This window comes from Suncus etruscus, chromosome 19 (assembly GCF_024139225.1).
Source record: "Suncus etruscus isolate mSunEtr1 chromosome 19, mSunEtr1.pri.cur, whole genome shotgun sequence".
Lineage (NCBI taxonomy): Eukaryota > Metazoa > Chordata > Mammalia > Eulipotyphla > Soricidae > Suncus > Suncus etruscus.
Window position 1 is genome coordinate 41481594 of NC_064866.1, and position 27500 is coordinate 41509093.

General features: G+C 38.6%; 1 protein-coding gene and 1 non-coding gene across 2 annotated transcripts in view; both read left to right on the forward strand.

The window, feature by feature from the left end:
- Nucleotides 1-27500, forward strand: part of TG (thyroglobulin) — a 286547-nt gene that overhangs the window by 50044 nt on the left and 209003 nt on the right. Inside the window, exons 20-25 of the mRNA XM_049765629.1 lie at nucleotides 1253-1409; nucleotides 2916-3140; nucleotides 10622-10771; nucleotides 15031-15201; nucleotides 23417-23533; nucleotides 26618-26733. Coding sequence (XP_049621586.1) covers nucleotides 1253-1409; nucleotides 2916-3140; nucleotides 10622-10771; nucleotides 15031-15201; nucleotides 23417-23533; nucleotides 26618-26733 — 936 coding nt within the window. The remainder of the gene's footprint in view (nucleotides 1-1252; nucleotides 1410-2915; nucleotides 3141-10621; nucleotides 10772-15030; nucleotides 15202-23416; nucleotides 23534-26617; nucleotides 26734-27500) is intronic.
- LOC125997795 (small nucleolar RNA SNORA51) lies at nucleotides 23952-24083 on the forward strand. The gene has a single exon (XR_007491813.1). It is a non-coding gene; the product is annotated as a small nucleolar RNA SNORA51 (small nucleolar RNA).

Below are 27500 nucleotides of genomic sequence, written 5' to 3' on the forward strand. Positions count from 1 at the left end.
TATAAGCATGCTACTGAGTGCCAGCTGTCCTTTCTTATCTCCAATTATGATAGCATTCTGCCTGATGGGTGTTATTAGCCCTGCTTTTATCTATGAATGACCTAATGCCTGTAGAGGATGAGTGGTTGTCCAAGGCTCCCCATCACTGCGAATGTCAAGGTCCAGCTCAACTCTTCCTAAAAATCAAATACGTTCCTTTCATTCCTTCACTTATTCCAGTTCAAACATTTGAGAGCCTACTACAGAGGAGTATAATTTTAAGTTATGAGTACTATCAGATATCAACAAAGTACAATATAGTTTAAGTGGTCGAGACAGACTTTAGCAAGATACTCTTACAGTAGACATGATTCCAGTAGAAACTGAATTCAATTTGGATTTGTGCAGAAGAGATGGAATGTAGCATGGAGGACCAGGGAGGACCTGAGTAAGAGAGTCCAGGGAATGAGTAAAAAACTACAGAAAGTTGCAAGAGTGGATACTGATGCAAGCAGTCTTCCCTTTGGACACCTAAAGCTCTTTTTTTTACCCTGAGAACATAACAGAAAACATTAAGTTTGTATTCAACTAAGGATCACTAAAGGAACTGAACCTGGGTTAACCATATTGTTTATATATCTATATGCTTACCCTCCTCTGCATGAAGGAGTCTTTGAGTCATTCTATGAGCCTTTGTGACACTCTATGGCACCACAGCTGTGTTATTCAGTTTGAAAGGAGAACATGGGAGCCAAGATAGAAGAGGTTGAAATTGCTATAGTATCCGTGCATAGTTAAAAATGGTACAGAAAATGCTTGAATAAAATAGTTTTGTTTGAAACTCTTTCTTTGTAACACCAAAGAGAAAAAAAAAATATATATATATATATATCCTGGGCAGCTTTGAGGAAAATGACACGTTCAAGGAACTGCTTTTATTATATATCATTTTGCTTCAAATCAGTTGCTAAGACTATGGACAACATGAAGTGGAGCTTAACAATTTGGTGAAAGCATTTGTCAAAGTTGGTGCATGCAAAGACCTTGGCCTTTTTACCACTCATGCTTCTGTAAGCTTTACCACAGTACAGGTTACTTAATTTTCTACAACTTTGTTTTATATGGGGATGTGCAGAGGGTAGGATTCATAAACAGGGATTTAGGGAGAGCTACAAGTAGAATCATCTGCCAAGTCCTTGTTCCTGCGTGTTGGACGCCAGCAAGCTGTCCCCAGTTCTGTATTCTGGAAATTAAGGCAGCTGTCTCTGTGCAGGTGAAGGCTCTGGGCAACACCATTAACATTCCTGTCTGCAATGAGGCTACTGTGCAGGTGGATTGTATGTCTTTAGAGCGATTGAGCGTGAATGTCACATGGAGCCTGCTGCTTAAGGATGTTCCAGCACCTTCACTACCTGACTTACGTGACATAGGTATGTTCCCTGCTTTAAAAGAGGTCCAAGTCCTGAGTCTCAGTTGCTTCATCTGCTTATAGAGTCTTCCTTCTTGGAGTAGGGTGGGGTGTTATGGCATATGGGAGCAACGTGTTAATAAAAATCAACAGAGGCTTCATAAATCTCTTATTCTTGGTAAGTTTGTCATCTCTCTGTGTATTTGTGACCCTCTATTAACTTCTGTCTTAATAGATGTTCTGGGTACGAGGAAAAGTAGGTTAGAAAAAGGCTGTTTTCATAGCTTATCCATTGCTCAATTCCCATCATAAAATGTTTCAGACCACTCATCATTTAAACACAGTTTTTACTCTATTGGAAACAAGATAGGTCTGATAGTGATTTAGAGAGTAGAAAGATATAAGCTAAGGTTCAGAATAGATGATAGCTGTGAGACAACCAGGATTGAAATCTATAGATTTGGGACCAGGTGTAGGAGACCATACCAGGGTCTCTTTTACTATTAGTGCCCAAATATCCTTGAGTGAGGACTGGCTGGAGATTCCCTCTTTTCCATGATGGAAACTTCTGGAATATACAGACCAGAGTACAACCCAGATGACCAACTCCATCTCTGCCACCCTGCAGATCCTCTGCCTGTCCTTGGAATCATGGAAGACGGTTCTCCATGCTCCTGTGGAAAGAGTTTGGATGATTTAGTTATATACTCAGGAAGCAGAGGTTTTTTTCTGGTATCAGTAATGCCTACATTACAACCTTACAAGCATCTGGCTATCTTTGCAGTAGCTGATGGCAGCAGGAATATTTGCTGCATCTGAAATATATCTCTAATCCACTCCAAGTGGCATCATCTGCTTTCTTCATAGGAAACATAGAGATTCCAATAGCGAAAGTTCCAGTCAAGAGTCAGCTGAACAGTGGGGAAACAAATTCCTAGAGGCTGTCTTTGCTCTTCAATGCTTCCATCGTACACATTCTCTCTTACAATCTTCACCTATTGCAAGAGAGGAATTTCAGTTTTATTTCGAAGATGTCTTTAGAACTCAGAGACATTGACTTGTCAACAGTCAACACTGTTTGTCTCTTAAATAAGTGACAAAAGGTATGCCATACTAAAGGCATAATCCCGATTCTCATGGGATCATATTGATACCCACAGAAATGACAGGTACCAGAGACTTAGATTAAAATATTAATTGTGTGTCTGATGTTTTGTGAAAAAGGCCAAATCAATCCTATTCTTGGTGGCCATAGTTTTTCTTTATATAAAGGCTGAGGTACTTGATGGTTCCCCCTTCATCATGGACATTAGAGGCATCTTTATTACTAAGACTCCCAATTCCTTGTTTTTGTTTAATTCGTTTTTGTTTGAGTGCCACACCCAGAACTTAGTTCTGATTCTGTGATAAGGGTTCACTGCTGGTGGGTTCAGTAGACCATATGGGGTGGTGGATATCAAACTTGCAAAGGATGAATCCTTTCAGTGAATGAGTTACCAGTTCTGTATTTTTCTGTTCTGTCTTACAGAGGAAGCCATAGTGGGAAAGAATCTCATAGGGCGCTTTGCAGATCTGATCCAAAGTGGTGCCTTCCAACTTCATCTGGATTCTAAGACATTCCCAGCAGACACTGCTATCATCTACCTACAAGGGGACAGTTTTGGCACCACTCCAAGGATATGGTTTGGGTGTCTGGAAGGATTTCATCACATTGCAACTAGCAAAAAGGACCTTAAGAACACCCTGGGATGTGGTAGGTTTCCCCCCACTCTACTGTTGTTCTGGTATCATGGAAGGCTGTAAATAGGCAATCAGAGCTTTGGAGAGAGTAACATTTGGACATAAAGAATAAAAAAAACTTTTCATTAGTTAATTCATCAGAAGATTTCTCAGTTATTGGTATATGTGAGCATGAAATCATCAATCAATTTTAGAAGCTGAAACTACAAGTACATAGGCATGATAGAAAATAACCAGATAAAAATAACCCAGATGTTGGCAGGTTTCTGTCCAAGCATGGGCTCTATGGCCCAGGATGTACTGTTTTTATGGTGAAGCCTGATGTTTACCTCTGAGCTCCATGATACTATTTAGTTTGGTTATCCTTTCATTTGTTGGGACTTAAAACTTTTCCCAATGGTCACTGCAGGCTTTTGTGACTCTGGAAACCCAATAGAGGGTAACAGAAACAACTCTTGCCTTTAATCATAAGCAACCTTGAAAGTTGTTTTCATTAGAAATCAGTGGCAAATTCTTGAATGGAAGCTGCATGTGTTTTCTGTTGCTACCATAACAAACAACCACAAATGTAGTGGCTAAAAGCAGCACACACGTATTATCCTCCAGTTCTAAAGGGTACACTCTGATGTAGGCCCACAGGGATAAAATGGAGTTCCAGTAGGCTAAAATGCCTGCTATCAGAGACCAAGGCTGGCATGTTTCCTGGCATTTTCTAGCTTCAGATTGTTTCCCTCCCATCTTGGCTCATGCCTTTCTTCCTTCACCTTCCAACCCAGCAGTGATATAGCTCTCTGACCATTTTTCAAAGACACAGTTTTAGATAGCTTTCTCTTTCTTTTGGAAGCTTATTCTACAGGCTCTGCATCTCATAAGGTCAACTAATAATGACCTTTTTATTTATGTCCTCAGTTTCCCTCGTCATGTGGCCTAAGACATGGGTTCCAGGGCCTAAGGTGTGGTCCTCTAAGAATCATTGTTCTGTCTACTCCAGAATCTATTATGGTTTCATGTTGAGAAATCATTGACTCACGTGGCATGAATCAGAAAATCATTAGTTTTAAGCAGTAGGGAAAAAATTGTCTTAGTTGCTCTCCCCACCCTACCCCACTATTTTTATTGCTTGCCAAGCAAAAGCTATCTGCTTATTCTTTTTAGGAAATCCATGCTGAATTATATACTACACACTGAATTTAAGTTCAAACACAGGAAATAGATACCAGCCTTTACTGCTATGATGTATATAAGACTTTGTACTTTATACCTTTGAAAATTCATAACTCACAAAAACCACATTGGAGGGCATTGTCACTGTCAAACTCCATTGGGCAGATGAAAAGATGGAAGCTCTGATGAAATGAAATCATGCTTTTGTAGTGTCCAGAGCAGGACTGAATGGAGAAACTTAGGTTCACAAAACCTAATATCCAGAGAGTTGGCTTCCTTTAGGGAGTTGCTCCAGAGCCAGAGTTCATCATATTCACCTCCCTAGAGCTATCCTAAATGAAGAATATATGAAATTGCAGTAGGATCCAATAGTGCCGGTTCCTAGTACAAACATGGCTGTGTTTTAGATTTATCACAAAAGCTCTGGCTTCCACTGTCAGGGAATGTGTGTGTGTGTGTGTGTGTGTGTGTGTGTGTGTGTGTGTGTGTGTGTGTGTGTGTTGGGTAGAGCGAGGACCAAAAGCCTCATTTTCTAGCTAATATAGTCTTCAGCATGTGGAAGCTCACTGACCTAATGCAGTTTCTAAAGTACGAAACCAGTAAATGGAGTAGCCAGAGATAATGATGGGCCGTAGCCAAGGGCCAAGTTCAAAGGAGCTGAATTAACTCTGTGCTTTTAGCAAATATCATTCTCTAGAAAGGAGAGAAAGTCGGGGCATTTCAGGTCTGTAAAACTGGACTGAAAACCCTATTCTCAAGCTTCTTTATAAGAAGATGGATTAGTAGATGATTATATCAAGCTACCAGGGCAGGTAGCAGAGTCCATTAGAGAAACAGGAGGGAAAAAATCAACGAAGAGGCCAGTCTTTTACTTAGGAAAAAAATTGTCTCTTAAATTGATTCCTCATAGATCTAGTGTATTATAAAATGCTAAGAGTTCATCTTCACACCTCTGGATATGTATACACCACCAAAGCCATCTCAGTGCCACAAAGACGTCTATCCGTTTCTCTCTCCATCACTCCACTCTACCTCTGGTAGCCACTATAGTTTTCATGAGTTTCAGAGTTGGTTTTATTGTCTGATGCCGGTCATTGACTTTAGGCATTTATAGTCCCTAGGTATAAAACTATTCAGTAATTATCTTTCCCTTTGTTCCTTATTTGTTTTGTTTGTTTTGTTTTTGAGTCATACCTGGCATTGCTCATGCATTACTCCTAGCTCTCTGCTCAGGAATCACAACTGGCAGGCCCAGGGAATCATGTGGGATGGCGGGAATCAAACCCGGATCAGTCCCGGGTTGGCCACGTGCAAGACATATGCCCTATCCTCTGTGCTATTGCTCAAGCCCCCAGTTCCTTATTTCTATTATCATAATCCCCTCAAAATTTCTCCTTTTTGTCCCCAAAGGAACAATTTAATATTTGCTAAATGTGAGATTATTATTTCATTATGTATACTAAGTCAAAGTCTATAGAACACAGAAGTGACCATAACAAATTAGTGTTTTTATAGCCTCTGCATTCATAAATAGTCTGCCAATAGTATAGCAATCACTTAAGGCACTAGGAATCAGAGTTTGATTTTGGGGTAACAAATAATTTATAGACCACAGCAGCCTCAAGTTTGAGGCTGGGGAAGATGTAGAATGCAAGCACTCTTACTCTAGAATAGAAGTTGCCAGCCTTTTATTACCAAGGCCCAGATAGTAATTATTTTAAAGTTTACAAATCATTTACTTTCATTTTAATGATTCCATCTATTAAAGGAAGCAGAACATGGCTGTTGTCTAAAAAACTTTAGTTGCCAAACAAACAAACAAACCTGAGTTAGGGCTAGGGGCTATAATTTGACAATCCTAGTGCAAAATAAACCTAAACTCTGGTTTTCAACTTGGCAGTTTTCTATTGAATCTAAAAAAATGGTCAAATCATTTAGACACTCTCTTGCTTGAGATGATTAGAAAAGTCTAGAATGGAACTTTCAAAAATATTTTGTTTCGGTATTAATGATATTATCTAGTCATAATTGAATCTCTTGTACAGACAGAGTCTTATTAAATTCACTCTGGTACAGAAAAACAAGTGTTATTAATTGTATAGTATAATTTAGACATCCTGGGAAATACAGGATGTACCTTTAGTAGAAAATTATTTTAGGAGTCAGACAGAAGATGAGTTCAAGTCCAGAGTCCAACTATTTCCATATGTGGAAGTATAGTACAAATAGTGGGTTACTCATGGCTCCACACTCAGGACTTACTTTTGACACTGCTTGCGGTATCATATATAAGGTCAGATATCAAACCTGTGTAAGCCATATGCAAGGCAAGCACCTGGTGCTCTGTATACTCTCACTCTAACCCTTAGTTCTAAAGTATTTATTCTGTCCCCTACATCACATGTACCCCCTGTCAAGAAGAGAGTTCTTGGAGAAATAGCACCCTTGAAGATTGCATCTTTTGTTACCAGCTGTTTTTCCTTTTGAAGAACATCTGGTTCACAGCTGTGAGGCTACAAGAAGAACATTGTCTTGTAGAGATGAAGCAAGTTTTCTGGGTGCTATTATCTCTTACGGCTGATATGGATGATCCTCTGGAGGCTAATTACTTGGGAGAGATCGCTGGGTATATCCACTACCTTGACTCATGGGAACACACAGCCATTTTCCAGAAAATGGACACTGGAGGAAAATAGATAGTTTGTTTGGAGCTTTTATGAGTCAGTGATGTTCATTCTCTTGACTCAAAACCAGAGATATGTATTATCCTGAGAATTATGCAGTGCAACCTTCATACCATATTAGATTTTTAGAGAAAATATTAGAAACAGTCTTAATTTCCATTTTCCACCCTGAAAATTAGAAACTTTTGTTCATTCACTTCATTTTCTTTTATATAATCCATTCCTTGTTGATTTTTCAAAGTAACATTTTGTGGTTTTTTCCCATCTTTTCCTACTTCTGCTCTTTTTTCTCCTTTCTCTTTTCCTTATTGATTCATGCAAACATATCAAAGTATAGCCATATCAAATCATATCATATATTCAGGGTGACGAAATGATAATTCTACTTTTCAGAAACTCTCAGTCTAATTGGGTAACAGGAAGATGAAACACAGCTGATAAATATTCTGTGAAAAAGGCTTTTGCATCATAATCAGGGGAACTAAGAATGGCTTGCTGAGATAACAAAGTCTAGTATGAAGAATTAGAAGTGTTTTAAGCTCACACAAGTCAATTACGTAGTGATTGTAAGTACATGTCTGTGGATATACTTAGACATGCATGTGTGTGTGCTCTTGCATCAAAGGTGCAAAAAATAATGAAGGCCATTCTAAAATGGAGATTGGTCCAAAGTAAGAGGTCATGAAATGATGTGGCTTTTATTTTTGACATAGTGTAGATGGTTTGTGTAACTATAAGAAGTTTATGAGGAGCATGCCAGGATACAGAGACAGAGAGATAGTCAGGAACCAGAGAGGAAGAGATCTCAGGGCACACAGCAGGGGCCTTGATAGAGAGACAGAGTCAAGCTTAGAGTCAAGCTTCTCTCAAGTTGAGAGAAGCAGCTGAGGCATGAAAGACTATTTTCCTCCTCCCATATAATTTTCTTTAGAAGAAATGTGTCCGTCATCACTGTGGTAGACTATAGAAGTTAACAAGAAGGAGAGTATAACCTAAAGCTATTTAAATCCACAAGGCACTCAAAATTTTCTCATTTTTGTAAAGAAGGAACTAAAGCCATGGGTTTTCCCAATGACTTTCAGAGAGGAGTTTAATGGGAGGGTCAGTGCCAGTTCTTGCATTTGGTTCTAAGGACTAGACTTGCAGCCAACCAGACTTGTGCTTCTCTGGCTCAGTAGTTCTGGGGTCTTCAGGAATATACCTGATGTTCAGGAGTTTACTCAATGCCAGGGGCTGTCTTGGATGTGACCCTTGAAAAATATCTTTGGTCACTGAATTCTAAGTTCTTTGAAAATGTCTCCCCTTAGGTTCAGAAAGATAGCACAGAGGATAGGCATTTGCCTTGCACATAGCTGACCCAGGTTTGATCTCCCAGCATCACATATATATAGTCCCACAAGCGTACCATAAGTAATTTCTGAGTTTCTGAGTGCATTCAGGAATAAACTCTGAGCACTGCCAGATGTGACCCCAAACCAAAAAATAACCCAAGAAAGTATCCCCTACTGAAGGAATAATAATAAATAATAATCATTAATAATTTGGGTGCTGTCTTATTCTGACTTACACAAGTAATAGTCAGAAACTCTTGACCTCAGAAACAAAGAAGACCTTTTACAGACAGAATACATTGAAAGATCTTGAACTTGTACTTGAGCTTGTACTTTTGGCCCTTTTCCCTGTAACCCAGGTTTTGGGTGCAAGGTAACTCAGACTTGTTGAGAAGGCTTTGTTTTACTTTGCAATTAATATGAAGACCACTTGAAAACCAGTCACTGTATTAGGTTAAAATACTAGAAATGATCAAAACTTGACTCATATGAGTAATGAAACTCTGGTCTTTGAGGGAGAATATTAATTGTGCAGAACAGACCGGAAAACACACCTTTAAGTTTCCAAGATGTTTCTTAAAGTTTCTGATTGACTCAGAGTTTAAATACATCCTCGATATGGTCATTGCTAAATCTACACTGACACATTGATGCTATTCTAACGTGTCCCACAATTTTGTACTTACTACTTTTGGGCCCAGAAAGTTGGTTAAATTGGTGGATGGGGTAATGATTTTGGTTTAGAAAGAATGAGGTTCAAATCCCACTTCTTGTACCTCATGACTCGGTCAATCTTGATCTTAATCTTTTTTTTTCAGTGTCAAATAGGAATGGGATTTTTTGTAGGGTTATATTTTACCTGGCATTGTTATTTGGTACATTGTATTCACTAAGTTCTATTTCTCCAATATCTCTTTTAGATAAGCTTTCCAGAATCATGTATTAATGTGATAATGCATTAGATGGAGATATACAATTCCCAAAGTACATAGAAGAGTGCCCGTTACTAGGAACTGCTTTCAAGAATAAATTTTTATTTCTACTTTTACTAGTGACAGCTCATTTGTCCCAAAAGGTATCTGCAAACTTAAGGAACAGAACTCTGTATCAAGAGAAAAAATAGAAAGAACTGTTTCACCATCCCATCTCTGAGACATCTGCAGTACTTTGGCTAAATTCATGCATCTTTCGACCATAGTTTCCTCTTATCTAACTTATAACTCCTTATGAGTTACTCACCCCTTATGTTTGGATTTATAACTGTTAAGCCCATATTTTATGAGAAAAAAAATCAGGAGGAATGTGGAGAGATTGAACTTGGCCAGAAAGCACCAAGAGGAAGCAGACTAAAAGCTTAACAGAAGGAAACAAGGGAAATAAATGAGACATCCAAACTAAAGACATGTGTATTCTGACTTCCATGGTTAGACTTGGCATTTTAGTCAAGAAAATGCTCTTCCCCCACAGTGAGAGTTTTTGATAAATCCTCTACTGTGGGTTTCTCCCTCGTATTATTTTTGTCCCAGATCTGAGCAGAGAGATTACAGGGATAGCACATATGTCAAATTAGGTGAGGCTGAACTGTTGGCATTGTGCCATAGAGTGTATTGTTCTATCATGTCCTTATATTTGGGAAGCAAAGTCCTGGAGGACTAGATATACTCTCATTCTTTCAAATTCTTCTCCAACTTCAGCAACTCAATATACACTTCCCTTTGTCTACTAAACTCTAGAAAATTAACTGGTTGTGTTAAGTGCTTTTCATTCAGTTCCTTGAAGAATGCACATTTGTTCTTGTGTTCTGTTTGTTTGTTTTTATTTGGCCGGATCTAGTGATACTGGGCTTACTCCTGGCTATGCATTCAGACAATCATGTATGATGCAGGGATCAAACCTGAGTTAGCTGTGTCCTAGCAACTGTATTATTGCTATAGCTCCCACAAACTCATTCTTATCTCAGGATTTTGCACTTGCATTTTCTTTTGCTTAACTCCTTCTCTGACGTGTTCTTCATGGATGAAGTTTGACGTGTTTCCCCTCCCAGGGTCTGTCCTCACTAACATGGACTCATCCTCAGCTTTATTTCACCCACATTAAACTGGATTCTCAGTTTCTAGACAATAAGAACCTTAAAATCTACCTTTCTCAGAACACTCTCCAAGGACTCTCTGATACACAACGGGTTAGCCAGAGAAATAAAAAAAAAATAAAAGCATTCTTGAACTGATTTTAGATTCCACACATTTTGTGTTTCTGAAGCTGTAATTGTGATGCAAGTGCCTTTAACACCATTTTTCTGTTGATTTTTTTTCTAGTTAAGTGTCCTGAAGGAAGCTATTTTCAGGACGAGCAATGTATTCCCTGTGCAGTTGGATTTTATCAAGAGCAAGCAGGTAGTCTGGCCTGCATTCCATGTCCCATTGGCAGAACAACTCTTTCTGTGGGCGCCTTCAGCCAGAATCACTGTAAGTTCCCTGGGGCTTGCTTTGAAAGAGAGAAACCTGGGACTGGAGAAATGGTACATCAGGTCCACTTTCAGTTCCCAATGTTTCTCATCTTCTCCCTCCCCTGAGCTGTCAGGAGTGATTTCTGAGTTCACAGCTAAGAGAATCACCTGAGGACACAGAGGTGTGTCCAAACTCCAAAATAATAATAATAATAATAATAATAATAATAATAATAATAATAATAATAATAATAATAATAAGAAGAAGAAGAAGAAGAGAGAAACCTTACAAAACAGCAATGGTACAGCACAGCAGGTTGTATCAATTTGGCACTAGTGAAATTTGGGAACAGGCTATTCTTTTGGAGGGTTTTCATATGCATCAAGGGATGATCATTTAGCAGCTTCACTGACCCTCACACTTTAGATGCCTATGGTACCCTCTTCACCAAATGGAGAAGGCAACCGTATTTCCAGGCATCAGGAAGCATCTCTTTACAAGAGGTGTGTGTAGGGGTGTGGGTGGGAGTGGGCGTGGGGAGCTTGCCTGTTCTCAATTGCTCACTAGTGAGAACAACAGGGTCTACAGCATAATGATCAAAATGCCCGTCCCTTTTTATGAGCTGCACCCTGCTAGGATCAGTCGGTTCTTTCAAGTCTTCCTTCTGGGTATAGATTCTTGACCTGATTTTTTTTTTTTATGAAGAAGGCTAAAACTTCCAGAAGTGATTTATTCAAGACACTCAGTAAGGGGCCTCACTGACCTTCTATCCTCATATTGTTTGATTTTGAAGCTTGTGCTTTTCATAAGGGAGTCATATCGAGATTGAGAATGTAAGACATTTCCCACCTATGGTCACTAATATTGCACAGTTTGTATTCTTTTTCTTGCCTCAGGTCTACATAGTTTTGTGGCCTTTCCAGATGTAATGTGACTTATTGCTTAAATTATGAACAGGTAATAGAATTTCAAAATAACCAAGAGAGATCAATTTTTCTTCTCATGAAATGATGTTTTTTTTGGGGGGGCCACACCTGGTGACACTCAGGGGTTACTCCGGTCTATGTGCTCAGAAATCGCTCCTGGCTTAGGGGACAATATGGGACGCCAGGGGATCGAACCGCGGTCAGTCCTAGGCTAGCCCCGCCAAGGCAGATGCCTTATTGCTCCTTGCCACTGCTGTGGCCCCTGGAATGATGGTTTCATTCATTAAAGGAACAGTGTAAATAAAGTAATAATTTCAAAAATTAAAAAAAGTGAGGGGGATTTTTAGATCATCACTTGACATTCCTCTGAAGCAGAAACTGTTCACCAAAAGTGAAGAATAATTTTTCACAGGGCATCACACTCAATATACACATGTTGGATTTGTGTGTTGTGATTTGAGATGACTTGAAATGCAATCAAACTACCAGACCAATGTTTTGTGGAAAAGATCTGGATTTAGTGTGCAGATCCTTGTTTAGAGAGGGCATCCTACAGAGATGGCAGGGCAGAGAGACTGAAGCTCAGCATTAGCTAGACCATTTTATTCCTTATCTCCCTTCTTCTGACACTGATCTTAGTCAGGCATCTCTAAATTTCTACTTCCCCATCTGTTAGATGCATCTAATAATGTTGCACAATAAAGTGGTTATAAGCCTAGTTAGAGATAAGCATAGTTGGAGTGTAACTGACTTGTACCACAAGTTACCACAGAAAGGGTGGCCTCAACAGTAAATATTTATTTCTAATGAGAAACATTAATAAGCATTTTGATCTTCTCAAGGTCAAATGCCCAAAATCAGGGCTAGGGTGTGTGCCCAGTGGCTGGTGAGGTGCCTCCTCCTCCTAATTTCCTCACATTGTCTTTCTTTGGTATGTGCAGGCAGAAAAGCTCTCCTCTTTTCCTCTTCTAATAGAAAGAATCGTCCTATTCTTGCCTATATTATTTTAAATGGAAGTTCTGGATTGATTTTTATGTTCTTTCTTTTATACTTGAGGTTTTTCTTTTCCCTTTCTGCTTTAAAGAGCTCATCTCTCTCTCTTTGCTTTTTTCCCTTTGGATTACTATATGTCTTGTTATTCTGGTAGGGTCTATTTTGTTTGGCTATCTTTTTGCCTCTTGGATTTGTACAGTAGCCTCTTTCCAGAGATTGGGAAAGTTCTCTGCTATTATCTCCTTCATTATTTGTTCTTCCCTTTTCCCTACCCTTCTGGTATTCATATAAATCATAGATCGTATCTTTTGTCTCTGTTCATTATTTCCCTTATCTTTTCTTCCAATGTTTTGCGTGTTTCTTTATTGACTTTGTTGTTGTTGCTGGCTTGTGTTTTGTCTTCAGGCTCAATAATGTGATTCTCCGTGTGTGTAATTTACTACTATGGCTTGCTAGCATGTTTTTTCAGTTCCCTTATTTCCATTTGTTTGGATTTTCTCATCTTCTGATAGAGTTCTTCTTTGAGTTGATTGAATTGCTCATCTATGAATTTCTTAATTCTGCAGGCTAGTGATTCCTTGATGTCCATTGCTAAGACATTACATGCTGATTTGAGGTCTTTATATAGAAAGATTATGCATTTTGGAGAACTTGGCATTTTTGCTAGGATTTTTCTCTATATCCCCAGTTGCACCAGGTGTCTTCCTTAGTTTCCCCATTGTTCATTGCATTTGGTGGGTTGGAGGTGCTGAAGTATCACGGTGTTTAAAAAAGTAGTTTAACTGTTTGTAGAAGAGGTGGTTAGAGGTATATTTATTTTAGGGTTTATTTTTTCTAGGTAAGCGAAGTTATGCAAGTAAGATACAAATATTGCAAATTAGTTCATTGGGTTGTTCTTCTGGTTTGGGGTTGTATATTTTCAAAGAGAAAGAAATGCTAGGACCGATATGCCAAAAATTGTTTGTTATAAGTTGAAATGTCCTGTGTCCCACCCATGCTATGTGCTAGGGTCCGAGAGCCTTGGGAGACTGGGGGTGAATGGGCTGGAGGCTCCTGGGACATGGGTTGGGGGAGGGCTCATTTATACATGCTCCTGGTGTTTAAATTAGGTCTCATGAGACCCTGTGCCCCACACCCACTGAGCTAAGTAACGTCTGAGAGGCTTGGGAGACTGAGAGTGAACAGGCATTCCTACAAACCTCTCCTGGGAGGACACAGTTGGGGGCTTCAGGGATGGCAGCTGCAGACCAAAGCATTTGATTTTAAAAGAAATCTTTGTAAGCACTCTGCAAAAAATTATTAAATGAAGCATGCATAAAAATATGATTGGATAATCATACTTATCCATACATATATAATCGTATAAGATTTTAAAATACATAAAATTAATTAAATTAGGGTTTAGGTTATGGATTTTACTAAATCTTACTTCCCAGACCTGAAAAAATAAGCACAAGTAAAAGCAATTCCATTTGACATCATTCACCAAAATTTGGTTAAGCACCTTCTTTGGGTCAAATATTTATTGTCATAAAAAAAGCAAAAATGTATTCCCTACCTCAAGAAACTTAGGATTTGATGGAAGAAGAAAATATCAATTGTATAAATATAATTGATTGTAGTTAGTAAAGCAATGATGATATATTAGTTATAGCGGTTAGTGAGATATAAATGTGAACTATCTAGGGGCCAGGTGGAAATGGGACTTTGGGGAACAAGGCAAAACCTGAGCCCAGGAATAGAGTTTAGGAGTAGTTTTTTTGGGGGGGGAGAATAGTCACTTGTATTGAGTGTTTAGAATTAAACATCCACAGGGATAAGAAACAGCCACACCAGGTCCCTGATAGCTTTGAGATTCTACTGAGTGAGAAACAGTTGCCAACTATTCATTCCCACAAACCAATGGAAACAGTCACTACAGAGCTGCATGCTTTGAGGAGAGGTGTGTGTTGCTAGTAACAGCTGGGTGTCAGCGGGTCAGTAGGCTTCCCTGAGGAAATGAGGTGAGAATTGCTAGACTGAGAACAGTTAACTCAACTCCTGTAAGGCTAGAGAAAAATGTGTACATGGAGACAAATCAATGAGCTCTCTCTTTCACCCAATACCATCAGAAATCACACTGAGCAAGCACAACAGGGGATGAAAATTCAGGGCACATGCCACAGCTACATGGGTGAACCAGTCATAAGGGCCTTAGTAATCCAGTAGTAGGGAAACTGGGTAATGTCCTTAGACAGAATGGAGGCTGAAACATTTCAAAGTGAGTTTTTGGGTCAGGTGACTTAGACATCTAGCCAGTGACTAAGGAGTCTAGTAGGAGGCATGGTGTTGATGTTTGTTTCTCTCTCTTGGTTCTAGGTGTCACCGACTGTCAGATGAATGAAGCTGGCCTGCAGTGTGACCAGAATGGTCAGTATAAAGCCATCCAGAGGGACAGAGACAGTGGAAAGACCTTTTGTGTGGACATCGAGGGGCAGAAGCTGCCAGGGTCAGAAACAGAGGCCCCCCTCTCAGACTCCCAGTGTCTAAGTATGTGCTGCTGGTTCAATCCATCTTCTAATGGGCACTTGCTCTCCAGGGTTTTCTAGAATGGGAGAGACGCATTTATTACCAAACTTTATGATAAAATAAATTAAGCTAAGAGTTGAAGAAGTAGTTAACACCGAGATCCAGAAATAGCCCTTTGCTATCTCTTTTCATTTCTGTTTTTGGGGTAAGGGTTCTTTTTGGGGATAAATTCAGCTGTGCTCAAGGCTTACTTTTTGTTCTGCACTCAGGGATAAACCTGGTGGGGCTCAATGACCATATGGTGTCCTCGGAATCACATCTGGGCAACCATGTGCAAGACAAGTACCCAGTGTACATCTATCTTTAGGCCCATATATCTTTTAATTTTTAATCATTAGAAAGTTTCCGGTATCATGAACTCCTAAACACCTTAGAAATGCTTGAGAAATTTTAACTAATATTTATAGAAGTTCTCGCATCACTGCATCAATCCTCCCCCTCACCCATTTTCATGGGCAACTTCTAAAAATCTGATTAATACTTTTCTTACTGGGATGTTGTATGAAGACAGGAGGGTCAGTATTTCTCCATTGATTACTTTCTTGGAAACTCAAAACAACCTAATAACTTTCTCTAATCCTCAGACCCCATGTCTGCTGCTAGAGTCAATGTGGTTCAATGTCACCAGATAGCGATGAAGAATATTCTGTGACACAGTAGAAATGGACTAACAAACTATCAATTCCAATAACTGCGCTGATGGAAAAGAAATCAGAATTCTCTCAAACTTAGTGGACCCTTTTACTGGTCATATAGTGTGGTAATCAAGTTACACTTGGAATCATTTCTTGAGCTGCAAAATGGGAATATTGATGCCTGCTCATAGGGAAATTGAATGCATTAGCTTTGTGGTGTCTGGTGGAGGTAATGGGCATCTCAGCAAAACCAGAGGATTTTCTTGATTGTCTGTGACATGAGAAACAGATCAAAATAGTCTGGAGGGCTCTTTTTTCTGGTTTCCTTTAAGTTTGTGTCTGTACCTCCTTTTCATTAGAGTCATCTTTCTGTTGAGGGCCATAGATTTTAGCTCTGCACATTTGGCAGATATTCAAGTGTCAACGTTTCTTTGTCAGGGAAGGACCTGACATATGTTGGTTTATTACGTACATTTTATATAGGTAATCACAGAAAAAAATTACTTAGCAGAACCTTGGAAATTAACCTTTTTAATTAAACAAAATAAATTACTTCCAAATGACCAGCCACAGATTGTTACCAGTACAATGCACAGGTTTGCCACAATTGGAGACCTAATACTAATGGGTACATGTTATTATCCTAAATAATTTAGTTGATGAAAAGGATATATAAGTGATTTTTCTGTATCACGTAGAATGTCATTTGAACTGGCATGTATCTGACAGCAAAACTGATTTTATCTATCCCACCAACCTGCTTCTACCAAGATTTATCTGCTTCCGATTTAAACAACTGCACTTTCAGTGCCCTCTTGCACAACAATCACATGATACACTTGGCACCCATAACCAGCCAACTCTGCAGAGGAATTTGTGAAGCTAATGTCAACACATTCCATAAAATCTATGTGAGAAATGCTCATTTTCCAATGCTCAAAACAATATTCTACCTACTCGAGCAAAGAGCTAAGAAATTCCAAGGACTATAGTGTGTTGGTCCCTGAGGATAAACCACAAATCCAATGAAAGCCTTGTTATTCCTATTTTTTCCCACAGTCCCACCTCTTGAGCAGAAATAGAAGCCTGGGGAGCCACCTCTTGAGCAGAAATAGAAGCCTGGGGAGCCAGCTGTCAGGTGCTTATGGAGATGAGTAGAAAGATGGCGGTCGATCATGACAATGAAATGAGGGGAAACTGTAGAGAAGCACAGGACCTGGTGATTCCTGGCTGAGCTGGGATCATCAGCTAACTGGTGGGAAATTATAGGTTCTAGCACTGGTACAGACTTGTCAGTGTCTCATCTTTGAGAATTATAATCTGCATTTTGTAAAGCATTTATTTTGCCGCATGTTCATCTGTAGCAGAAAAGACAGTTTAATCAGCTGCCGCAAAATCATTTAGGAGTCAGAGCTCAGCTCTGCCAATTGCTCTGATTCCTCCTTGAGGAACTAAGCTGATGTTTAGTCTCCAGATTGGGTCCAGAAGACTGGTCTTATCATGTAAGGCTTGAAGCTTAAGTCCCTCTTTGTGAAAAGGTGGGGGTGGGTGGGTTCCAAGTTAAGAAGCTGGGCCCCCTCTTCTCAGAATCTTCTCAAAATTAGGGTGTGGAATTGAAATTGCTCTCTTAAATTTGAGGCTTCATTCTTGAGAAAAAGCAAAATGCAGAGGAATTGGTCATATACTTCCTCCAGTGGAGTGAGTGCCTTTCTGCTTGATTCATTCTGGTCTCCTCTAGGTGGGAGACACTGAGAAACTGCATTGTGTAAACTCCATTGTCCCAGTACTAACCCATAAATATGCGCCGAGCTCCACTGAATATACACAGCACAGGAGCTGATACAAACCACCTGAGTTCATAAGGTAGCCAGAGTCTCAGGCTGCAGCAAGGATCTGCTGTCTTCAGGAAAAGGAAAATCATCCAAGTTCATCATCTACCTAGTCAGAAAATAATTTCAGCAGCAGTGGAATAGTGAAGTAGAATAATTTTATTTTGAGCATAGGAGACAGAAAGAGGAAAATAGGTTCAACATTAAAAGAAAACAATTATGGTGCCGAAGCAATAGCACAGCAGTAGGACAATTTGCCTTGCATGCAGTCAACCCAGGACAGACCTAGGTTCAATCCCCGGCATCCCATATGGTTCAAGCCTGCCAGGAATGACTTCTGAATGCAGAGCCAAGAGTAACCCCTAACCGTGCCTGGTTGTGGCAAAAAAATAAAAAAATAAAAAAGCAACAACAACAACAACAAAGAAAAAAAATCATGTAAAGTTAAAAGAAATTACATATCCCAAGTGACTTTAGAATAGGAATGTGTGCTTCTTGCAAAGTTCTTTTTTTTACTTTTAATTTTTTTAATAAATCCATCCACATTTGAGGTTTTCCATGCAAGTACTTGATGTAAATAGTTGGAAGGGCACTGTTAAGAGAAAAGGACTTGGAATTTTGGGTAATTTTTTTTGTTTGTTTTATATGGACCTCCTAAAGCTTCTCACTCAAAGGGACAAGTCTTTGATGGGTCAGAAATTCAACAGTTCTATCAGGCCTAGCTTCCCACACCACCAAAGAGAGTCTGATCTTCATGGGTTTGGGCAGTTTGGGGCCTAGCAACAGAATAACTTCTTTAATCATTTGATAATCATTTGATTACTTTCCCTACTTATGTACATATGTACCTACCTATCTACTTACCTACCTACCTACCTACCTACCTATCTGCCTACCTACCTATTTACCTACCTACCTACCTACCTACTTATCTACCTATCTATCTACCTACTTACCTACCTATCTATCAAACTATTTATCTACCTACCTACCTATCATCTATCTATCTATCTAATTATCTATCTATCTATCTATCTATCTATCTATCTATCATCTATCTATCTATCTATCTATCTATCTATCTATCTATCTATCTATCTATCTATCTATCTATCTATCTATCTATCTATCTATCTACCTACCTACCTACCTATCTGCCTACCTACCTATTTACCTACCTACCTACTTATCTACCTATCTACCTACTTACCTACCAACCTATCTACCTAACTATTTACCTACCTACCTACCTACCTACCTACCTACCTACCTACCTACCTACCTACCTACCTACCTACCTACCTACCTACCTACCTACCTACCTACCTACCTACCTATCTATCTATCTATCTATCTATCTATCTATCTATCTATCTATCTATCTATCTATCTATCTATCTATCTATCTATCTATCTATCTATCTATCTATCTATCTATCTATCTATCTATCATCTATCTATCATCTATGTATCTATCTATCATCTACCTATCTACCTACCTATCTATCTACCTACCTACCTATCTATCTATCTATCTACCTACCTACCTACCTACCTACCTACCTACCTACCTACCTACCTACCTACCTACCTACCTACCTACCTAACTTGTGCCACAGGGACTAGTGGAGATTTGCTCTTTCCCACCTGCTTTGCACAGACCATGGTGGTCAACTCCTTGGATTATGGTTGTGGCTTCTGAACTGCTCTGTTTGCTCCAGTCTCGATCCTCTTCAGTGAAGCTTCAGCCTCATTATTAAACAAGGTTTTCCTCTTTGTAAAATCTTCTATAAAACTCTTCATTGGTTCTGTTATGGGAAACCACTGCCAAGTCCCAATTATGGGCCATAACTGAAAACTTTATAGAAGTTGTTTTGAGGAGTCTGGACTGACAAAACAAGAGGTCCTAGGCAAGGGGACTTGAGTAGAGAATAGTGGGTCCAGGGAGCTCAGACAGGGGAACCATTCTGTCTTGTGACTTGCAGGATCTGATTTTAAATATAGATTGGACTTCTAGATGGGGACCAGTGCATCCAGTTTAATTGTAGCTTTTTAAAGCCTTTTTTCTATTAGTAATTGCACACTTCAGTCAAGTTGGATTTTGATGCTAGGGTTTCTAGGAAACTTGTCAAAAGTTATTATGGAATGTTGCTTTCTCATTTGAAGCACTAGCAGGTCCTTCCTGGGCTTAAAAACACTTGGGGAGACGTAGTACTATATTTCTGACCCTCCCACCCCAGATAACTAATTTCCTGTTTTAGGATAAATGGAGGTATATTTTTTTAGTCCCTAACAGCCCAGCATTGCCTTCTGAATATACTGAATTTAGTAAAACTGTCTATCCTAAACTGTCCTTGGAGTCTATTCTTTTTAGTCTACTCGAGAATAGAGATCTTTCTCACTTTTCTGTTGCATGGTAGTTGGTGTTTGTTGACTGAATAAATTATTTTATTTTATTTATTTGAGCTTCAAAATCATTTCCAAAATATCACCACCAAATAAGAGTATTTGTCATCTAAATGCCTGAAGCCGTCTAAATTCCTGAAGCCAATTTAATGAGCCCTAATACTTAGCTAAGTTTCTCTGCAAGAAGCAAGAGAACCTGGTATGAAATAGGTCATTATTGAGAGTCAAGTATTCCTAGTGATTGTATGTAAGGAAACTAACTTTCAGAAACTAGCTTTTAAACCTGCCCAAGGCCACACATTTGGTAAAGAGTAGGGAGAACATTGCATCAGGACTTGAACTCAGAGCTGTTCTGGAATTGCGTCTCTTTCCCCTCTGTCTGCTGCCTCCCTTGTTAACTCCCTCCTACTATAGCTTCAAGGTGGTCCCCTTGATTATTTTCATATGGCCTGTGGAAACACTTTGTTTACTCGCAGATTTTGTTTCAACTTGGCTAATAGAGATATATTAACTTTCTCTTCCTTTTAACCCCAGATTCATTTTTCTAATTCTGTTTTGTGTTGACCTGTGCCCGGTTGTATGAACCACGTTAAATGCTCAGGGATATATGCATATTTTTGGAAGTGCACCATCTTCTTAATGTTTTCCTCCAGTTTTTTTTTTTGATTTTATAGAAATCTTAGTTATTTTTCTCCCTCCTTTCTTTCTTATTCCCTCCCTCCCTTCCTCCATCCCTCCCTCCCTCCCTTTCTCCCTTTCTCCCTTCTTTCCTCCATCCCTCTTCCTCCCTCCACTCCCCTCCTCTTTCCCCTCCCCTTTCCCCTCTCCTTCCCCTGTCCTCTCTTCCTTTCCTTTCCTTTCCTTTCCTTTCCTTTCCTTTCCTTTCCTTTCCTTTCCTTTCCTTTCCTTTCCTTTCCTTTCCTTTCCTTTCCTTTCCTTTCCTTTCCTTTCCTTTCTTTTCTTTCCTTTCCTTTCCTTTCCTTTCCTTTTCTTTCCTTTCCTTTCCTTTCCTTTCCTTTCCTTTCCTTTCCTTTCCTTTCCTTTCCTTTTCTTTCCTTTCCTTTCCTTTCCTTTCCTTTCCTTTCCTTTCCTTTCCTTTCCTTTCCTTTCCTTCCTTTTCCTTTCCTTTCTTTTCTGTTTCCTTTTTTTGCTTTTCCTTTTCCCTTTCCTTTTCTTTCCTTTTCCCTTTCCTTTCCTTTCCCTTCCTTTCCTTTCCTTTTTTCTTTTTCCTTTCCTTTCCTTTCCTTTCCTTTTTTCTTTTTCCTTTCCTTTCCTTTCCTTTCCTTTCCTTTCCTTTCCTTTCCTTTCCTTTCCTTTCCTTTCCTTTCCTTTTTCCTTTCCTTTCCTTTTTCCTTTCCTTTCCTTTCCCCTCCCCGCCCCTCCCTCTCTTCCTCCCTCCCTTCCTCCCTGTCTCCTTCCCTCCTTGCCTCCTTCCCTCCCTCTGTCCCTCCCTCCCTCTGTCCCTTCCTCCCTCCTTCCTTCCTCCTTCCTTCCTTCCTACCTTCCTTCCTTCCTTCTCCTTCCTTCCTTCCTTCTCCTTCCTTCCTTCCTTCTCCTTCCTTCCTTCCTTCCTTCCTTCCTTCCTTCCTTCCTTCCTTCCTTCCTTCCTTCCTTCCTTCCTTCCTTCCTTCCTTCCTTTTCCTTCCTTCCTTCCTTCCTTCCTGGCATCCATGAGAAGAAACAAACATCTGTCATTATCCTAGTTTGTGAAACTTCAAATATTAGAACATTGTATTTGTCTTAGAGACAAACATATGTATAGCCATGACATTCTGTGCAGTAATTATGATTAAATAGAGTTCTGTGCTTTTATGCTGACCCTTATACTTTAAGACATTTATAAGTGTCTGCTAATAAATAAATAACACGTGGAGTTATTACAGCAATAAAGTATAAATTTGAAATGCATGCTATCATTTTCAGTTCATTTCAGTTCATTGTAATGTTAAGATCATGTTTTGGGTGAAAAATACCTGGCTTTCTACTGCAATTTTGGCTTCTGGAGGAACTTTTATTGGAATTTAAACTTTTTTAAAATTAAATTTTAATTTTTTTAAATTTAAAGCTTTGTGACTTACAAAGTTATTCATTTACACATAACAATGTCTCAACACCAATCATTATTTTTTTTAAATTTAAAGCATTGTGATTTATAAAGTTATTTGGAAAACTTAAATTTATAGTAACTTCCTAGAAAATTGTGAACTTCTGGCCTATATAGTCAACATTTAGGAACTATAGATAGTAGCTGAGTGTTTGCTGAACTTGTTCTTACAGGCCTTAGTAACAAGATCCTTGGGGTATATAAAAAGAAAAAGATATAAAGTAAAACAAGAAGATTGATGATAGATTGAACACACAAATTTGCAACCTCAATAATCTAGATGAAAGAACTTCCTTGCAAAATTAGATTTGTTTTCTATTATTAAAAAATGAGGACTTACATTTATGTTTTTTATTGCATTGACAAAGCTCTCTCTCAACATGAGCCCCTCGAAACATTTTTGTTCTGACTATGGAAGTTGAGAAACACTGTTTTATGATGTAATACACACCAATAAAAGCTTAAGTCTTACATTTATCTACTCACATATCTATTATATGTGTATATCTAGTTCAGATAACATATAACTATGCTATTCTTATAAAGTAGGACGCCAAATCTATTGATGATAATTAAAAGACAGATGTTAGTAACATATTTATACAAATGTTGTCAAAATATTCCTGATAAACATAACACACTTTCAAATTTACAGTAACCCATATGCAACTTATTTATATTTTAAGAATAACTTACTTCTAGAAATAATTTTTAAAATGTTTATGAAAAGACCACTTGAGACACAATTAGCATTAAAAATATGGACAGGGAAAATAAATGCAGGGAAATCTACATAAAAAAAAAGAATGGAGCAATAGCACAGCAGGTAGGGCATTTGTCCTGCATGTGACTAAACCAAGTTTGATCCCCAGGATCCCATACAATGCTGTGAGCCTACCCGGAGTGATTTCTGAGTGCAGAGCCAAGAGTAACCCCTCAGCGCTTGTCAGGTGTGGCCTAACCCCACAACAAAAAAGAGAGAGAAAGAGAAGAAAAGAAGTTGTAATAAATGAACATATATTAAATGTTTTTGCTTCCTGGTAATGGGAAAAATGACAGAGGGAACCAGGATAAATTATGCTATCACTTTTAAATAGAGGCAATCTTAAGAGGAGACAGGAAGTGATTTCTTAACCTAATTCTCTTCTTGGGAGATGTCCTATATCCTTCTAGTGAAATTTTACAACATTTTTTTTTTTCAGTGATGCAAAAGTTTGAGCGGCTTCCAGAATCTAAAGTAATCTTCAGTTCTGATGCTGCAATGGTGGTCAAGTCCAAAGTTTTTGGCTCTGAGTCTCCACTGATGCAGTGCTTGGCAGGTAAAGGCTGGTGGGGTAAGGGGCACCAGAATAATGGCTTATAAATATATTCTTGGCAATACAAATCAAATTAAGCACTAAAACATCAGGGAAAGATGTACTGGATCAAAACCTCTCTGAGAACTAACTCACACCAACTATTTTCACTTCAGTATTTACAATGTATCTCTCTAGTGTACAAATAAAGTAGGGATAAATAGAAGAGAATACGGAAGGAAATTGTCTTTCCTTAGAAAGCCTGTCTAGAGTACAGGCCGATGTGGGGTGGGGAGGAAGGACACTTGGGATCTTGGTGATGGGAATGTTGCACTGGTGAAGGATTTATATATATATATATATATATATATATATATATATATATATATATATATAATATACATATATATATTAAAAATACAAAAAAGAAAAGAAAAGTTAAGGCCTCCCAATTCTTACCACAGTCTGTGTTCTTTACACTGACTGTATAGAAAGAGAGGTACAGTAAATGCACCCCATATACACCTCAACACAGACCCTTTGTCTGGTCTGTATTGTGAATTGGGGGATAAAATTTAAAAAAAAAGGGAATTATCTTCCTGTAGCGCCAACCAACTATAGAGTACTGGTTTAGCCAACCAGACTAGAATCCATGCTTAAACAATAGTGAGAGGAAATATGCAGCAATTTGAGCAAGATCATCTAGGAAAGGTCTAGGACAATGATGTCTCATTCAAGAAAAGAGAGCAGAATGGTCTATGTTAGAAAAAAATTATAGATCTAATGGGGATGTTTTACTTCAGACATTCAATTTTCTTATAGTCTGATGGTTGGAAGGCTAAGATCCAGTTGTTGGCAACATTGGTTTATTTTGAGACTTTCTCTAGCTTGTAGATTTTTTGAAATCTTCCCTGTGTCCTCACATGGCCTTCTCATTATGTGTCTTTGTTTTAATTGCCCCCTATCATAAATTGCTAGTTACAGTAGACTAGGTCTTACTCTAATGACTTTTTTTTTTTAGAGCATACACTCTGGTAGTATTGGGGCATCCAGTGGTCATAGACCATATATTTCAAATAGTCATAACCAACTCACTTTGAGGTCACTAGGGCTATTTCTGGCAGTACTGTAGGGCCAGGAAATAAATTAAGCACATGCCCTATACCTGTATAGCACACGGTCCTGATCTCTGTGAAACTTCCTAGGCCCCTCTTGTTTTTAAATTAATGACTTCTTTTAACATGTTATCTCCAAACACAGTTACATTATAGGACTCAGGAAAATGTCATTCAATATATTCAATTTTTAGGTTGGGAGACATTGAAAACCAAAGGATGGCTCAGTATCTTAAGATGCCCAACAAGCACAAGGCTATGGGCTTAAATGCTAATGTACCTGCAAGTGCTTAAGAGATCCTCACAGCCTATTTTTAGGGAGGCTCAGAAATAAAAGACCAAATAATTCATTACTTTAGGAATTATACCCATCTTCTGAGAATAACCCTTAGGTGGTTTTTCTCCCATTACTCAAAGTGAACCTGAATACTCTATGATCTGAAAACCTTTAGAAGGAATATGAAAAATGTATTTATTTACCAAAAAATGTTATGATCTCTAAAAGGACTATTTGAAAATCTTATATACTGGTAAAGATAGAAAATGTTGAGGGAAAGGAGACTGGTAAAAATTAGGCAATCAAGAGCAATATTTCTCATATGGGACCATATCATCCCCACTGGGTCTCCAAAATATTCTGAGGTGGCACTGAAAATGCACACAAAATTGGGGGCATGGCATGAAACTTCGCTTGGTTCGTGTATTCCCTTTTCCCATCCTACTTGTTAACCTCACAGGGAGGGTCAAAATATGGCCCCTGTTGAGAAATATGATCTAGAGAACTAACTCTACAAGAATCTACATGAGTAGAAAGTATAACCGCACTCGGCGATGAGGTAGTAGCCCAGTTTTTAGGTCAATCCTTCAGCTAGAGTTTAAGGTGCTGGTCATTGATACTGACCTAGAACATTTTTTGTTCTGGCTTAATTTGTCCCAGAGCCCTAAAGCAGAGATTAGTTTAGTGGAAGGAAGACGAGGACTTTAAGGGCAGAGGCCATAGGAATGATTCACTTTGGGTTCTGAATGGGTAGGGAAGTTTGTGGATAAAAGAATGCTACTTACCTGTTAGTGTTAAGTGTTTGAGGGCATTGCAGCCATTGCTGAGTTAACATCAGAAGGTCATGAGGAAACCCCAGAAGACCACCTTAACACACAAAGACTGATCTTCATAAAGACATGCTTTATGTCCAGCTAGATAAAATAAAAACATATCAGTTACGAGGTAGAAGTGAATTTCACCTGCTGCTCTACTGGAAAATAGAGGTACAGCCTAGAAACTCGGTTCCAAAGCTTTCTGTAAGACTCCTTGCCACCATCTAGCTAGGGGACATGTCAATGAAAGACTCAGTCAGAGCACTACAAATGAGAGTGCTCTGTTATGATTAGTGTATAGATTTTTTTCTTTAAATAGATTAACTTACATTTTTCTTCTGAAGTCTTTTTTTTTTCCAGACAGGTTGTTAGTTCTCTATAGGTAAATCTTCATATATATTCTTGACACATATAGCATAGTTGAATAAAATCTTGTTTATTTTAATAGTTACTCAATTTACTTGATAAATGCAGTGAGCCCGACTATCTACAGAGCAGTGAGATTTGTACATCTCATAGAACACGAGCAAAAGATTCCCTTGATCTCTCTGAGAGTATGATCTCCCGCCTAGTGCGAGCTAAATTTCTGAGCCGGGCTTCAAATCCCTCATCTTTGAAATGGCAACCATAATTTCATATGGCAAGCATTTAGCAAAGTGAACTCAATAAATGTCTCCCTTGTGTATGTATTTGAATGTACATGTGTTTGCATGTATTTCTATGCAGAGTTGTGTATTTCTCTATGCACTTGCATGTCTGCACTCAATATTTTTGTGTATTTTTATATCTCTGTGTATGCTTATATGTGTTCTGTTAAGTGTATTGGGGTTAGGGGTACGTGTTTATGTATGCTCAGAATCACCTGAGACCCAGGTGGGTATCTGTTTCTTGGTGCTTGCAGACTGTGCATTGGATGAAGCCTGTAGCTTCTTCACAATCTACACTGGGGGGTCAGAAGTTACTTGTGATTTCTATGCTTGGACAAGTGACAACATTGTCTGTTTCACTTCTACTCAGGTAAGCTATGAATGCTGAGTGGTGGAGTGTCTGTTTCTTGCCCATCTATGTCTGACACAGAATGAATCGACACCAGGATGGCATTGATCATTCCAGGTGATGGAATGGTGATATTAATACTGATCTAACGTGCCACCGTTCTTCAAAATTGTGAGATGTAGGGCAGAAGAAATAGCAGTGGGCCAGTGATATCTTAAGATGACTCTATCAGGAGTTTGCCTTTGATGTATCGTTTCCTGACAACTCAGTTAAAAGAGAACCTTAACTCTTTCATTTTTCATTGGTTCATTGAGCAAATTGAGCTTGGGTCCCACATTGAACCCTTAAAACTATCTCTTTGGATTTTCTTTCTTTCTTTCTTTCTTTCTTTCTTTCTTTCTTTCTTTCTTTCTTTCTTTCTTTCTTTCTTTCTTTCTTTCTTTCTTTCTTTCTTTCTTTCTTTCTTTCTTTCTTTCTTTCTTTCTTTCTTTCTTTCTTTCTTTCTTTCTTTCTTTCTTTCTTCTTTCTTTCTTTCTTTCTTTCTTTTTTCTTTCTTTCTTTCTTTCTTTCTTTCTTTCTTTCTTTCTTTCTTTCTTTCTTTCTTTCTTTCTTTCTTTCTTTCTTTCTTTCTTTCTTTCCTTTCTTCCTTTCTTTCTTCCTTCCTTCCTTCCTTCCTTCCTTCCCTTCCTTTCTTCCTTCCTTCCTTCCTTCCTTCCTTCCTTCCTTTCTTTCTTTCTTTTCTTTCTTTCTTTCTTTCTTTCTTTCTTTCTTTCTTTCTTTCTATCTCT